Source organism: Triturus cristatus, chromosome 2_1, assembly GCF_964204655.1.
Source record: "Triturus cristatus chromosome 2_1, aTriCri1.1, whole genome shotgun sequence".
Taxonomy (NCBI): Eukaryota; Metazoa; Chordata; class Amphibia; order Caudata; family Salamandridae; genus Triturus; species Triturus cristatus.
The window spans coordinates 968660537-968677282 of NC_140581.1; the positions used below are offsets into that span (position 1 = coordinate 968660537).

Sequence of the window (16746 nt, forward strand, 5' to 3'; positions counted from 1 at the left end):
TTTCAGGATCCAGCTAGTGCTTCCTGATGAACATTTTTACTTGCCCTATTTTAAGGGCATCTAGGAAAATGTCCTAAGCCAGAGAGAAGTTGATGATAGATCAATGCGTACAGCAGGATGAGTTTTATTAGGTTGCCAGTTATGTTGTCTAGTTCCTTATTAGGGACTTGCTAGGCTCTGACCAGAAATTATGATGGCCAACTACTGTGGAAGATGGGCAAAGCATTTATTTTGATCCTATTAGGTTTATTTTCAAAATTCCATGATTTTGCATACAGAGATGGCAAGCTTCCTTTCTGATCCCAAATCAGACACACAAACCTTCAGTTCCATCCATATATCTAAAAACTGTCTACATTTATTTATGTAGCCAACTTTCCAAATGTCAGCTAGAGCTACAAACGAGGTCACAGGAAGGGACTGGAAGTAGGAGCACAGCATTTGAGCCATTAAACTATTTGCAAGAACACATTAGTGGGAATAAATGACACTACATCACCGAGATATTATTGATAACATCTAAATACAGAACTTATTTTCATTCTTGGCAAGGCATAACCCTGCATCTAATATCCTCAATGTTCCCTAACCCAATTCCTGTTCAGCACCAACATTACTAATTATGCAAATTAAACAAAATTCAATATCTGCTAGTTGCTTCTAACCAATCTCCATGCCATGCAGGCTTGTCACATCAATAATGCAGATCTTCCAGATTTTGCCATTCTTATTTGCCAACTGGCAACCAACTGCACAGTACCGAAATTAATATTCTACATAAGTGAAAGTGTCAGTGACAGGTGTCACATTTTTGATACTATTGACTAAAAATGTTATGTCATTTTCCAAGCCTCTCCCACCCCTTAGGGTGAAATTAAAATGTTGCTGCACATGGGATCCCAGCCCAAGCATACAGTATGACAAAGTAAATAACACTCAATAAACCCAAAGTCCATTCAGTGCCCCAAAGTCCATTCAGTGCTTTATCTTTTAAGAAGAAACTGAGTTTTATAGTAGGAAGGAAATATAGTCCATTTAAAATTATAATACGCAAAGAAAACCCGCAGAGTGTTCTCAGAAAACATCAGAGGTCATCATGACTTACTACAAGGTTCTTTACTTCTATCAATCAATAGGGCGTAAGTGCCTGGTAAGAAAATACAATGTATTATTAACTGTTGGAATATATTAACTGTTGGAATATATTAACTGTTGGAACACAATCAGAACATCAAACCCTAAAACCTTAAACCACCTGCTGTGGCGAGAATTACAACAGAGGGAGAACTCGCCAGCTAGACGTTACTTGCAGGAGGCTCTGGCCAACACTGGCTTATTGCCCCTATGGGATACACACAGTCACCACTCAGTTTTCAAAAAATTAGTGTGGAAGGCATTGAAAATACAGTCATTGGTGGAGGACAAAGCTGCCTTTTCTGCCAGAGCGCATGCATGGATGACTTTGAATTCGTACAGGACTCTAGCCCCGCATCAATATTTTAATTTGGGCTATTCAAAAGCACTGAAACTAAAATTCTTAAAGCTACGACTTGGAGTGATGCAATGTACACAGCATCTCCCCCCATGGAAAAGGGACCCGACTTTTACTGTATGCAGTTTATGTAAAAAAGGACAGGGGGACATTACCCATACCATTTGTTCTTGCACGGAAACACTTCAAGAAAGGAGGCAACTGTTAAAAATTCCCTTTAATCTAAGGGGGATTCGGTCAAGGAGGCAGGCAGTATTGGCCTGCTTTGACCCAGCATCCCCACAATTGAACATTAGATTAGTTAAACTTTTGAAGCAGCCCGGGCAAAAATACCAAACTGACACCAAGATCTTCAGGCACCACAGCCTTAGCCCTATCAGCTTTTGTTGGGGGTGACCCAATTGATTTAGGCATCTGGGACACTTGCAAAGGTGGCTACTGTACGCTTAAATTTGTATTTTAACTTGTAAGATAACAGAAGTGCTTTTATTAACAGAGTGATGATATTTTATGGAGGTCGTATATTTTACATATGGTTTTTAATTTCGCATGTATTGCATTGGTTCTAATTAACTTTGCAAATATATAAACTATCTATCAATCAATAGGGCGTAAGTGCCTGGTAAGAAAATACAATGTATTATTTTAATATGATGTCTCTTGCTCTGGGTGCAAGCCCGGGAAACTGAGTAGGTGTGAGACTCTGCAGCTGAGCTCCCAGTAAAAATCAGTTCCAAAGTTCAACATGCCCAAACACCCAAAACTGGAAGAGGGGGCCACCCATATGTCAAACATTTTCAGGGTGACAGAGGCAGGTTCCACAAAATTCCTATTTTAGTTATTGGGGCTGTTGTTTTTTTTGTGGTGCAGGAGTTAAGGACCTAACTGGTTAAACTATATTTAGAGTATTGTCATGGTGCTGTGGAAATTTCCAGTCAAATGTTCATTAATTACATGTGAAAACTTTCTGATGTACTGAAGTTATAGTATTTGAAGTGCTTGGAAAAAAGTACACAGCACACAAGATGTACCAGAATGTACAAGTTGCCATAAATATTTAGAGAAATGGATGTGGCATATATGGGTAGAATGCCTTCTCATATTCTTTTTTTTTTTGAAGGAGCACAATGTTTTGGGTTCCAGTCCAGCTTCTAGCAGATATCTAGTGATGGAAGATCTGCAGGTAGAAACTGTCCATTCTGCTCAATGGAAACAAACACTGGAAATACCATACATCCCAACATAAAAGTACATTTTTGATATATATGAAGGCGGAAGAGGACTTTTACACGTCTCGCACTGAACGCGCTCTCGCTTGAAAGAGATATTGTATACAAGAGGCTTGTATCCTGCCTATTGCTTAACTTTCTTTAGCTTCACTGTCACTCTTATTTGTAGCCTTGTAAGTGGCCAGTGTATGCTGGTTTCACTTTCTCTTCTTTCAGCTGGAGAAAGCACTAAGTACTGATTACTGTCCTTCCGCTGATCGTACTGTGATTGAGGCACTACTTTTATTGTATCTTCTTCCCTGTTACCCTTGTTCAATCTCTTGCCAAATGTAGCAATGTTTTACTCTTGCACAAACACTTCTAAAAAGCCCTTTTCTCCTTTGAAATGATTGTTTATCATGACAACATATGTTATCTACTTATATTATGACAACAGATTTTATTTGCTTGCAAATGTATTTTCACTAAAACATGGACATGCACACAATGCCTTTCTTTATGTGATACTACAAAAAAGGGGGGAGGAACCAAGAGCTTTTTATATATGAGGTCCTGCACTGTGCTCCAGACGTATAATACACAAAACCAGGGGTACAGTTCCTCTAGGCAGGGAGGGAAGGGAGGGAGGTGGAAGAGAGATTTGTCTCTATATAGTGTGAGGGCACTATATAGAGACAAATCTCTCTTCCACCTCCCTCCCTTCCCTCCCTGCCTAGAGGAACTGTACCCCTGGTTTTGTTTCTTTATGTGATACCATTGAATGATTTATGGTGTGATATTTGCTATTATCGCTATACTGGAACATCTACGTAAAGTAACACATAATACTGAGTAAATTATGCATAGTTTATTCAGTTATATATTCCTAATTTTAGTGTAAATTTAGAGTTTAGTGGACATTTCAATGGCAATGGAGTTAGAGCACAGCATCCAGCTTGTGCTTAAAGTGAGTTAAAATGTTCCTTAGAGTGGGTGGGAAAGCCTCACAATAAATGATATAATCATTGCTCGCCATCAGTCTCACATGCGCTCATCTTTTCCCTCTGTTTACCTGTTGATCATCTGTCATTGGATTGGATTGGTACCACAATCAAGATAACACTGAGTTTGGCCAAAATCAGCTCCTGTAGAAATAATTACTTCAAAAATGAGTAATAGATGTTACTCACCATTCGGCCATTTCCGATCGCCCTGAGCCGAGCCTTTGGGCGTTTCTGTGTGTCGAAGTCCTGTGGTGTATCTCCTCTGGTGTGCACTGCTGTCTCTTTTGGGGCTGGGAGAGGAATTCTTTCCAAGTGCACAGTACCAGGCCGCGATAAGTGCCTGGAAGCTGAGAGCAGTGTATCTGCACCCCACACAATGTCCTTCTTTTGAGCAGAGGAATGCAAAGATTTGCATTCACCTGAAATGGAATCACAAGAAATATATTGTAATCACTGAAGATTATAAACGCTCCATTGCTTTTCCCGAATGAATTATCCTCACAAATCCACATATTAACTGGAATGTTAAATCAAGCAGGTAGACGGGCCAATCGCTCTGATTCGTGTAGTCTCAATATCAAAAGCTCAAAGTCACACTTCTTGCCTTTCCAACCAGCTTGATCCGTTGCCAGTGTCTAGCATCTATTTCTTAGGTTTTCTTCCCAGATGGTTTTTGCCTACTCACTGCCATATTCTTTTCCTTAACTGCTGATCTGCCCACTGTTTCAGAATTTCCTGTTATATGATTTATTTTTTCCTACACTGCAGGACTGATTAGCAGTTTTCTCTCCATATCATACTAAAGTATTGGCTTATTTCCATGTCCTACACTGTAAACATCTCTTATTGTTACCAGTTTCCTTTTCAGCTGTGATTTGCCTGTACATGGACGTGTGTGAAAGCCTACTTAAAATGCATTTATAGTATGTTCATGTACACCTATAATGAGAAATGCTAATAACCATATATGTGATCACAAAGGTATACACTGCTAATCACATACTAATGTATTATATGTGCTTGAAGTTTTCTATGGTATTGTTTTAATCACACTTGTTTCATGGCCTTGACGGGCTCAGAGAACAAAATCCTTCATGCTGTACATTGCACATTTTCTAGCGGCATAACCTCGTTTTCAAACCTGACAACAGAAGCAAGATTGTTTGAGAAGAATGGAGCTAGTGTTGAGTAAATGAACAATATCTTTCCTTCAAGGTCATCCTGCACATCCTTGAGAGGAAGATCCTGACACCTGCACGTTAGATAAGGTTTTGCTGAGAATAAGAAGTTTCTGTTATGTGGTGGTATTACATTGACTTGTAATGAAAAAAATGATATATATATACTTGGTTGATGTTACATGGTTTTTAGCTCTTTGCTGACTGAAGGTTTTCTGTCGAAAGCCTTGGTCAGTTGAAATGAATATCGTCTTTGATCTTCTAATTTTGCCGCTTGCTATTTTGCATTAAAAGCTTGTTGGAATTTGGGCTTCCCTATGTGTTGTGTTTTATATTAACTCATGCTTGTTTTCAGGTACTGCCTAGGTATCACCTAACAACTGTCTGTTGATGTTAGCACCTATTGTCAGCTTCCAGCAACCCATTGGTTGGCTTTTCTGTCACTCTCATTTGCTTGCTTTTTATTCATTAACCTTTGTGGGCTTTCCTTTCTCATCTTGTGTCCCCTGGTGCATGGACGTATTACTTGGGTCATTCCACTGCTTACTGCTTACTTTTCAAGCATGACTTTTTTCATTGGTTAAGCACTCCATGAGAATGAAAGTGTTTTCCAGCTCTCTCCCTTTTGTAATTTTCTCCGCTGGCCGCAGTCTGTGTTGCTGTGGCCCCCCAGGTGCTTCTCCCCTGCTCCATCCATGTACTGTTTCCTTCTCCTCTGGCCGCTCCATGCTGTTGTCTCTTGCCTGATGCTTCTACCTCCAACCATGCCCTCCATCTTGCTTCCCTCCACCTGCACCTTCCATGTTGTCTCCCTCCACCTGAGCGCTCTGTTTTGCTTCACGTCACTTGTGTCCTCCATATTGTTTCCCCCCATCGGAGCCCTCCATGTTGGTTTCCCACCACCCAACCCTGCACCTACAAAATATGAGGGTGCAATGTCATAGCGCCTTTTTTCTTTTGCCATGCTGCACAGTATGAAGAATGTTGTGCAGCATTGCTTACAGCCATTGGCAAAGCCAATAGGTCCCAAAGGCGACACCTATTGGCTTTGCCAGTGCTTCTTTTTGCAGCTATCATTTTTGAATACCATGCATATTGTTTACAAAAATAACGCCTTACTAGAGTTAACTATAGCAAATTTACACGTAGTACACTTGTATATTTGGGTAAACAATATTGAGGTCATGATAATTATGTCAGATGATATTCTGATGATTTTAATCGATATTCTGACTCACACCTATTGTGCCATTCCAGCTTTTATCAAGATACATTACTAGGTTAACTGTGGAATTGTAGTAGAGATGCTCACTGTACATACTGAATGAGTATTTTGTAATAGGATTTTTTTTTTGCTTTACTGTTCATTGTTGTAATGCTCATTTTGTAATCGAAATACACAATATGAATCAATTCGGGTTACATCGCAACTGATGATCATTCTGGCTATTGCTGATCTATGATTTTTCTCAGTTTCAGCCTTAACAGTCATTTAATTGGCCTTTGCTTTCCTAGTGCTGCCTTCCTCATGCACCAGCCTGGGCAAGGAATAGTGTTCATGGGTCATTCAGAATCCGGAAGAGCAGCGATGGAAAGAGCGGGAAGTAAAGGATGAGAGGAAAAATGTGGATTCAGTTGGGACTCTTTTTCTTGCACACTGTACCTAATAAGATAGTACCAAAATAAAAGATGCCAACATTCTGTGCATGAATCTTTAGCAATTCCGAGGACTTATCTTTGGGTCGCCGGGCAGTCAGTGATCACTAGGCAGTATCTGTTGCGGTTGCTGTTGTTAATCACTGGTGTCCATGGGACACTAACGGTATTGTCCCTGAGTAGGAAAGCCAAGTTGGGTGGTAGTGATGAAAAACATTCAAAGTTTACTCTATGAATACTTGTTCCTGAGTAGGAAAGTCCAGTTGGGTGGTAGTGATGTAGAACATTCAAAGTTTACTTTATGAATACTTGTTCCTGAGTAGGAAAGTCAAGTTGGGTGGCAGTGACGAAGAACATTCAAAGTTTACTCTTTGAGCCAATTGGTTAGAAATGCAGTGCATCATGACACAGAAAATAAAGTTTAACACGCTGAATGCCGGTCAGTTCTGCATTTTCAAACGTATAATTTCAAGTAAGCAAGAAGAAGAGCTACAATTATGATATAGCAAGGAAGCAAACACCTTCTGTGGCTGAGATACGATCTCAATGTTTTTATGGGGTTTATGTGCTAGGTTCTAGTTTTTCTGTCAAATAGGGAACGCGACCAATGCTATCCTATGTGGATGCTTTCATGTGAACCTAAAGGACATTCGGACTATTCAGGTTTACTACAGTGTTGATGAATAGAGTCCTAGTTAGGTGCAAAGACCACTGGTGTCCAGTTTAAAATGCCCTGGGGAGTTGGTAAACAGTATCCAGTCACAATAATATTCAGGACAAGGGACTAGTTGTAGAACAACTGATCTGCAGCTTTTTTAAATTGGGGCAGACGTAATAGTGGATCACCACACTTTGACACATGCCTAAAATTCCTAAACTATAGAGGTTCAGTCTCAAAAATGGCCATTCATGGTCACAAATCTCTTAAGCTTAGGTACCCACAAGATGGAGGCACCCACTGGACCCCAAGGTTTCACCAGTTTCAACAGTAACATGGGCTTTAGGCCACCGACTGTGACTTTAAAATGATGATACTCCTGGAACTACAGGTCTGCAACGATGTTGCTAACAGTTGAGGAATCACGAAAGTCAGCTCAATCCAATTGCATAATACACCATACAGAGGCAGTAAGGTGTGAACTTTCAGTTCCTTCGGATACTCCTCAGTGGCAGATATTGGCACCATAAGTGTATGTGGCAGGTCGGAAGCAGTGGTCTCTCACCAATTCATTGCATTTGACATTACTGATTGATTCAATGCTCTGATCCCAAACAAATCTCTTAACCACATCGCGTTCCCATTAACTCTACGTCCCTTGTCTTTTTACCAGTCATTACTCATGAAGTGTATCCCACCTCACTGAGTGGAGGAGATGCAAACATGTGCCTGCCCCAGGCTCAGTGGAACAGAGAAAGAAAGTGTTGAGAGTTTCAAGCCACAGAGTCCTTCTTTCACTACCAGTTGACAGAGTGGACTTTGAAGAGGGGGCAGGGATTCTCCAGATGTCTACTGCGGTGTGCGACTACCCATGCCTACACTGGGTCCTTGTGAACCCATTACGCTGGGGGCATTGGAAGGAACAATAACCATGCATCCACTTTCTAGGTGACTCAAAGTTAGGACGCCTCCCTTGAGTCTGCTTGCCCCTGTGTCTATGTTGGTATTATTGCATAGGCACGGACAAAAAGTATCTAGTAAATTTGACAATGACACAGGGGTGCAGAATGTGTACGTGTGCAATCAATATTTCAGATTGGGCTGCACAAGTGCCTTTAGCCCTTTCTGTAATAAGAAAATAACCCTGGAGGATCATTAGGTGGGCACTAATGCCTGTTGCCCACCTCCCTCCCCTAAGGCACTTCCTGTTATCCACCCCTCATGTATTTATATTTCTTACGAATCCAACACGAGGTAATGGGTGTTTTGGACCAAATGAAACTTCCGCAGACAATTTGCTGCTGAAAGCGAGACGGTGCTCATTCAAGATTGTTCTACCAAGTTTTTCTTCCAATGAAGATCAAAAAAGAATACCTCCTCTGGGGTCCACAATTTTCACCACGGCCTTTGTTCTGGTGCCAAGAACAGTATTCACAGGAGCGCTCAGCACCACTTCAAAGATCTCCTCGTCTTCCTCTAAGCCGTCACGGTTAATTGCTACGTTCCACGTCTTGGTTGACACTCCTGCAACAAGTAAACAATTCAATTACACGTTTAATTACCATTTCATTCGGCATGGTGAGGAGGAAAAAAATATATATCAATTAGCACGTCTGAAGCCAGAGTGGGAACTGTCGTGAACATTGCTGGGCCCCCAAAGTTCTAAGTGACAGCCTGCTGTTCTTCTAGTCCCCGGAAGGCGCTGCACGTGCTCCGCGGACAATGACGCCTCGGCGCACGCACGCGCTGGACAAAGAAGGCTGCGTAGAAGAGCCCGCAGGAGAAGCAAGGGGAGACCCACTTTCCTTCATTTCAAAATGTCAAAAACAGCAGCGGCTGGACACCATTTGAGGCTCAGAGTAATCATCCTGGAGCCGCAGCGGATAATTAATTCGTGGGTGACCAATGAAACGCTGAACCAATTTGGAGATGTTGGAAGCAATTCAGTAGCTGGGCCCAACAAAGACGAACGTTTTAACAAAGCGGATATGGCGCAGTTTGGACACAATTAAGCATGCAATGTGTGCACGAAGCTTTATCATGCTAAAACAGATGGCCGGTGTGCTGCGAGGGACAGGGATTTGTAGAAAGAAGGACATGCTTTGAAAGTCATTTGCTGATGGAAAATGCAACAGTGAAACATTTCAAGTAATTCGGATTTTTATTTTTGCTGTTTTACAGCCCAGTAAGATGTTAAAGGAAGAACATGTTCCTTTCGAGTGCATCGAGACCAGTACCACTTTGCCTCTTCTCCTACCACATTGCAGTTTTAGGGTAAATCAGAGAACAAGCAACTATTCCATACTTGTCCAAAAACATACATACCTGATCCTTGTGTGCTGCCGTATTTCAGACAAAAAGCCGCATGCTGCTTTGTATCTAGTTAAGATCCCTTCCTTTCTTTATTTTCCTTCAGTTACATTTCTATGTTTAGCCACAGGCAGCTTTATCTGTCTGAAACACAGCACGCCATTAATTCTTTAATAAACCACAATAAGAAGCAGATAGTTGGCTTTTGGTCAGTCCCTTCGAGACATTGGCTTGCATGCCTTTTTCATGTTTTGCCATTTCTTGGCTGGTTTCTCCATGAAGGATATAGCTTTAAGAGGATGGGTGTATTGTCCCATTTGTGCTCTCATTTGACTTTGGTGATGGAAGGAACATGAAGTAGTTCTTTTGTGAGTCTGCAGATGGGGCTTGACCGGTTATTTTTATTTGAGAGAAACTACACACTTATTACATTTGCGCTTTTTTTGTTGTTGTCATGATAACAACTTACTGTATTTAAAACTTAAACACACTGTGCTATAATCGAGGCCCCACAAAGATATTACACCGACAGTGCTTTTAGTTCTTAGAACCTTCATTATCTTCCTGCCTGTATCCCTCCCTGCCCGTACAACTCCCTGCCTGCACCGCTTCCTGTCGCACATCTCTAAGCCTCACCTCTCCCTGCCAGCGCCACTCCATGCCTGCATTCAGGCCACGCCGCTCTGAACCCATGCACCTCTCTGCTTCTACCACTCCCTAACTGTAAATAGCCACACTCCACTCACGGCCAGTAGCTCTCCTGCCCATATATCTCCCAACCTGCACCTGCCCAATCCCTCTTCTCTGTCCACACCTCTCCTTGCCTGCTCGTCTCCTTTGCTGTACAGATCCCTGCCACAAATCCTCCATTCTTCCATCTCCCTAACTCTATGCCTGTGCCTGGAACTATCTGCACCCAGCCCACACCTTTCCCAGCTGATACCTTTGCCTGCCAAACTCCCCATGGCTGCTCTCTTTTCTCCCTGGCTGCCTGTTTTCCTGATCATACATCTCCCAGCCAGTTCTTCTCTCACAGAAGCCCCCTCTGCTTGTACAGCTTGCTCTTCCAGCCTGTATCGCACTTTGCTCTTATTTCTGCCTCCCTGCCAACTCCCCCCTAGCCCCCTGTGGCCAGGATGCAGCCTGCATCTCTCCTTGCATGATTTTCTTCTTGGCCACACCTTCCTCTGCCTGCACCACTGCTAGCGTGTACCTTTCCCTCCCCATGTCTTTATGCATACATTATTTATGTCTAGCATTGACACATCTAATAGGTCTGGCTTATAACTGAAAATGCAGGCGTACCTATAAGCTTTGCCAATACTCGATAGTTGGTTCTCAATAGTGTTGAGGCATATTTCCACCACAGCCTTTGGCTGTCAAATTGACAGCCTGGAGTTTTGGGCTGCCACATCCTGCCCCCTGCAGGAGGCAGCCACAGATAATTAGATTGGCAGCAGAAGTTGAAAGTGCACATTATAGGAGGGGCTGAAAGACACAGCACACTTGCGCAGTTTTAGCTTTTTGTGGTGGGAGTGCAACCAGCACGGACGTCAATTCACTAAAATGCCTGGGGTAGCGGAAGTAACATCACATGTCATTTCAACCCATTGACATCACAGGAAGTGACGTCAAAGGACTCTTGACCGGCTGGCACCCTCTCCTCAGCTATCTGCTTCTCAGCTGTCAGTCCTTTTTATTTTCTCTTTCCATGTCTTTATCACCTGTTGCTGTCTTTCTTACCCTTTCTTCCTTCCTTCTCTAACCCAACTGTCTTTCTCACTCATATCCCTATAAAACCCCACATATCTTCCCATCACTCCCCCGACTTTCTCACCTGTTCAGTCTTTTACACCTCTCATTCACTTACCTTCCACCACCCTTACTAACTTATCTCTTTCTCACCTTTCTCTGTCTCTCTATCCATATCTCTCACATTTCCTTCTCCCATCTCTCCCTCAGCTTCTATCCCTAACCTGTCTCTGTCCTCTTATCACCACTTTCTCTCTTTCGCTCTAAACTGTATAACTACTCCCATTCAGCGCTGTCACTTAATCACCATTTTCTCAATTGTCTCCTTTCTTTCGGTTGTCATTCTCTCACCTGCCCAACTCCCCACCTCTCACAGCTGTATTTCTATCCTGTCTATTTTTTGCATCTTCCTCTCACACCTGCCTTCCCTTCTGTCTCACATCATTTCTCGCACCCCTCTGAACTGTCTCCCCCACTGTCTGTTTCTATCTGTATCACATCTCTCATACTGATATCTCCTCTCACTGGTCTTCCCCTCTGCTTGACTCTTCGATGTCTCTTTGTCACCCTGTCTATACGTCTATCACCTATTGCCCTCAGCTGTCGAACGCGCACCTCTCTTTCACTCTTTCTCCTGTATGTCTTGCTTCCTTAGCATGGTCGGTGGCAGCAGGAGATACCCAGGCATGTTTTACTGGGCTCCACAAACGATATGGCTTAGGGGCACAGAAAGTCAACAAGGCTGACTACAGCCTTGTTTAACTTCTGTTCCTGACACCACTCTTATCACAAAGATAGTGCCAGAGGTCGCAGGAGGGAAGCCAGAGATTGCAACTGCCAGCTCTGGTGGCCGCTAAATGACATCCATGGCACTATGGTCTGTGACTGCAGTATGGGGATACAGCGATGGCATTCAGCTATCCATCAGAGCGCTGTACACCTGTGCCCCAAAAGCAAACCAGCCGGTGGAAGATCTTACTTCTTGAACAAATATTTTGAAGGCACAAGGCCTGCAACACATATAAGCACCCGAATCCCTGCTTAATTTGAGCCGGTGGTTTCCGGTGCTCAGCCCCAGCACTTAATCGTCAACACCGGCGGTTGTGATAGTATGCCAAAAGTTGGCTCTGTCTGAGATGACCACAACAACAGACAATTATTAGTTCAATATACATTAAAAATGACTATTGCCTGCCGCCCAGGCTATTCTTAAAGCTTTGGGGGCCTGGAATAGTCCGAACCGTTACACTTGCAGGAGTGTGATGGTTAGTAGTTGTGTTATGGCAGGGGCAATGTGTGGTGCAAGCTGCAGAGGCCTCCTGACAAGAGCCCTGGCGCTTATTTGTTTTTACAAATTAAGCACTGAGCAGAATGTTGCCACAGAGTGATTAGTCAGATAGTGAAAGCAGAAGCAGTTTTGCAGCAAGATGTGGGATGGCAGACTGCCAGGTGCTGCTTTCGGAGGGTGGGATGACAACTTCAGATATCCATGGCATTGGTATGGCCCTGCACAGAGGAGTCATCTCTGAGGTGCTGCGTCTTCACCTCTGGCATTTATTGTGACCATTCTTGGCATAACATGGGCATCATTGGCAGTAGCAGACTGTGATGCCTTGAACAGACAGGGCAGAAAGATCTTTTGGTGTCTTACTGGAAAAATTAGCTCACCAGAAGTGTATTTTGGATGTACAAATGGTCAGCATTTATGTACATGGAAGACTGCAAGGTATGTTTATGCAGCACAGTAAATGTCCTGAACAACCTAGCTAAAGAAACTCATTGGTCTGCAACACAAGTTACCCAACATTACAGCATGGTAATTTCACCTCAACTCAAATCCATTACCTCACCCTGTGGGGCTATTGTATGGCGAGTTTAGTGCCCCAGTTGGAGTTAATGAGCCCACCAGCGGAGGTAATGTGCAGATGAAAATTTAATACAAACTATCATCACCATTTCCAAGTGACCGACCTCTTTTCCTCTCACGAAAGTCCTCATGCACTCGTCTACGAAATTATGTGAGGGAAAAACCCAGGAGTGCAGTAATTCTGCACTACTTGCAATCCAGTATTGAGTACAGACGCCCTTGTGCACCCGTTATTGGATTACCCTCTAATTTCAGAATGAGAGCTTTGGGCCATATTTACAAAAAAATGTCAGAGCGCGGTGCTACACCAAATTTGGCAAAGCCGCGCTCTGACATTTTTTAAACACAGGGATGAGCCGTAATTTGGGGGGGGGGGAGTTTTATATAGGGTGAACTCGACCCGAAGGTATCAGAGTGTCTTACATGAGCACCAGTTGCATTACAGGTGGACACATTCATTTTTTTTGGGCACGGGGAGACTAAGGGGCATAATATCAAGACAGGCGATAAAATTATCGCCGCTTTAGCGGCAGAAAACTGCCGCTAAAACGGCGATAATGGACTTGATAATATGCTCTATGGAATTCCAATTAAAGCCCATGTTAGATGTGAAGGACATCTAACCTGAGCTTCAATTGGAATTCGATAGAGCATATTATCAAGCCCTTATCACCGTTTTAGCGGAAGTTTTCTGTCGCTAAAGCGGCAATAGTTTTACCGCCTGTCTTGATAATATGCCCCAAAGTGATTTGCCCAGAATCAAAGGATGTTGAGTGTCCATGCCAAGACTTGAACCCAGTTCCTCAGCTTTGAGGTCGACTGCTCTAGCCACTAGGCCACTCTCTCTCTCCAGAATACAGTGCAACCCTGTGTGTCCCCTAGCGCTGGTGCAAAAAAAAAAAAAAAACTCAAGGCCAGTGCAGGCACCCTGTCACAATGTGGCAATGGTGCCTGTGCTGCAGGGGTGATTGTTTATGTGCAGGAAGTGACATTTTCCTGCACATAAATAATCAAAAATTGTGATTTGCTCTTTCTATGTGTGGTGCAGTATAAGAACGAGGAGAAATTAATCATTTCTCCTCGTATCGCCCTTCTAAGACCAGGCATTCCCAGTGTTAGTATTTGGCGCTGCCTAAATATGGGGCAGAGTCAAAAAACAATTGGTGTTGCAGTGGAACTCCCACTGCAATACCCATTGCATGCCCCTTTGCCTCAGAGGACTGTGGCGGAAAGGGGCATATTTACAAGGTGGTGTTAAGCCAGGTTAAGTGGCTTAGTGCCACCTTGTAAATATGGGAAATGGCGCTAGGCCACTGGAGCGTCAACAAAAGTGACGTTCCAGTGGCTTAGGGGCTTGTACATAGGCCCCCTTATCTATTATCATTATAATAAAGAAGAATGTGGTTGCATGCGATGAGTGACACTAAAGGAGCAGGTTTTCAGCCCTAAAACATTAAAGCAGATCAACAACTGCGCATTGGCCTATCAAGGGTAATATTCAGTGCTCACCCGTGATATAATGCTGTGACTTCTTGGCCTATTGTGGGTATCCTGGAGCTATGGAGCTCTTCCCTAGAATATTGGAGTGTGGTAGGCATCCTAGGTATTACAGTGATCATATCTTGCCATGATAGTGGTTCTAAAATAATGGTTAATATTCTTGCCCTAGTGTTAATGTTTGCATCCTTGGTATTCGGGAACCATTCCTGGTTAAAGAAACACTGACATAATGGTGGTCAATCCTAAAGTATTGTTATTGGCCTTATAGTGCCTAGCCCACATAGTGTTTTCCATTCTTGTCATATACTGAGCTTCCTTCATATTATGGAACCCATACTTTACACGAGAGGGGCCTCATAATATTGAAGCCTATTCTTGGCATATTGTCGGTATAATAGGCATGTGGACAACTCTGGGATTACGGAGGTTGTCAATGGCCTAGTGGTTGCCCTGGCATAGCAAAGGTTAAATCTATTGGCATGCTGTAATAATCGTGGCATGATGGTGCCTCCTGGTAGCACGCTAGCCATCCATGACATATGGAGTGAATTAGTGTTATCACAGAAGCTGCCCCTTCCAAATTGGTCGTCCAGGTATAAATGGTGGTAATTTCTGATATATTGTGGGCATTTCTTACATGCATGTGTATCCTTGCCATTAGGGAGACTACCCCTTGCATAATTGTGGTGTTCCTGGTTTGTAATCCCCATCCCTGATGTGTGATGTTGACACCGGTGCATTTGAATATGCAAGGCAGACATTTTCCAGGTGTGGCAGTAGTATATGTGAGTGATTGATTGTAGGAAGCTAGCTATGTGTATACTATACCAAAGTGAGGTATCGTGTGCACAGAATCCAGTGGATCCCCAAAGGTAGGCAGAGGTAAAGTTAGATAGCACCTCACTCTCTATTTGTGGTAGTGTGGTTGAGCAGTAAGGCAGTATCAGAGGACAGTGTTAGGCATTTATTGTACACACTCAATCAGCAAAGGAATTCACACACTCAAAGATTGAACTTCAGACCAATTGTTTTGTATCAAAAATATTCTTTTAGGTATTTTATTTCCTAGAACCAAGCAAGCCTGGCACAGGTAAGTGATAAGTTCTTTGCAGTAAATACACAGATTGTAACACAGTTTGGATTGCAATTGTAAATGTACCTTGATTTGATTATAGTAGTGTTATTGATAATGCAATGCTTTTCAGAACACAGTACATATACTTTGAATGGGATTTTCAGTAAGATTACAGGTAAGTTACTTTTGGATTGCTTTTCTTACTCAGAGTAGTATACCTGGATACTACTCTGGGACATTTCCTGTAAACAGGTAAGTAAAATCGTTTTTGTTAAACAGTACAATTTTCATAGAATTTCTTTAGGTTTTCAAACTCCACACTTTGAAACTTTTCACAGAAAAACAGTCAATGTTATCCTATGGAAGAAAATAGTGTTATTGGTTTTGAGGTAAGTATTTGGTAGTGGGAGTTGAGGTTCTGGGGGTAGACTCAGGGGTCCCCCATGGTCAAGGATGCACTCTATTTACACCCTCAGCTGCACTAGGGCAGCCGGGTGCAGAGTGCTGAGGCCCAAAGTTATCCAATGGGGGATAGGCGGCCTCCGGTTCGTGGCTGCTGGCAAGCAGGCCACTTGGTTGGGGGAGCAAAGCTCCTGGACTTTAGCTCAGGGCAAATGGGGAAGCAAAGAAGCACCAAAGGTGCACCCTCAGCGGCACTAGGGTGGCCGGGTGCAGGATGCTGTTTCGACGTCGGGCGCCCTATTGTTTTCAATGAGGAACCTCCGGTTTGCAAAGGCACTGCAGGCTTGGGACAAAGGTCTTCTGGGTGTGACCACCACTTCGAGAGGTAAGTTGGGAAGTTAGGGGTTGGTTAGGCAACATCGGTTCAGGCACCCAAGGCCGTGGGGCGTTGGGTGCAGGGGTGCTTTTGGGGTCGGATCTTCTTACCAGCTCCTGGTCGCGGTTGGGGGGACCTTCTGGATTTAGGCTGAAGGCGTAGGCTAGAGGCTTGAGGCAGGTCAGGGGTCGCCGTATCTCAGGTGAGGATCACCGGGGTGACCTCCTCGTGGTATTTCCCCACTCGAGCTCGGGCCACGGACGGAGGG

General features: G+C 43.4%; 1 protein-coding gene across 1 annotated transcript in view; it reads right to left on the reverse strand.

The window, feature by feature from the left end:
* Positions 1-16746, reverse strand: part of FREM1 (FRAS1 related extracellular matrix 1) — a 578635-nt gene that overhangs the window by 32213 nt on the left and 529676 nt on the right. The window contains exons 30-31 of the mRNA XM_085633804.1: positions 8571-8720; positions 3891-4123 (exon numbers count right to left, since the gene is read on the reverse strand). Coding sequence (XP_085489930.1) covers positions 3891-4123; positions 8571-8720 — 383 coding nt within the window. The remainder of the gene's footprint in view (positions 1-3890; positions 4124-8570; positions 8721-16746) is intronic.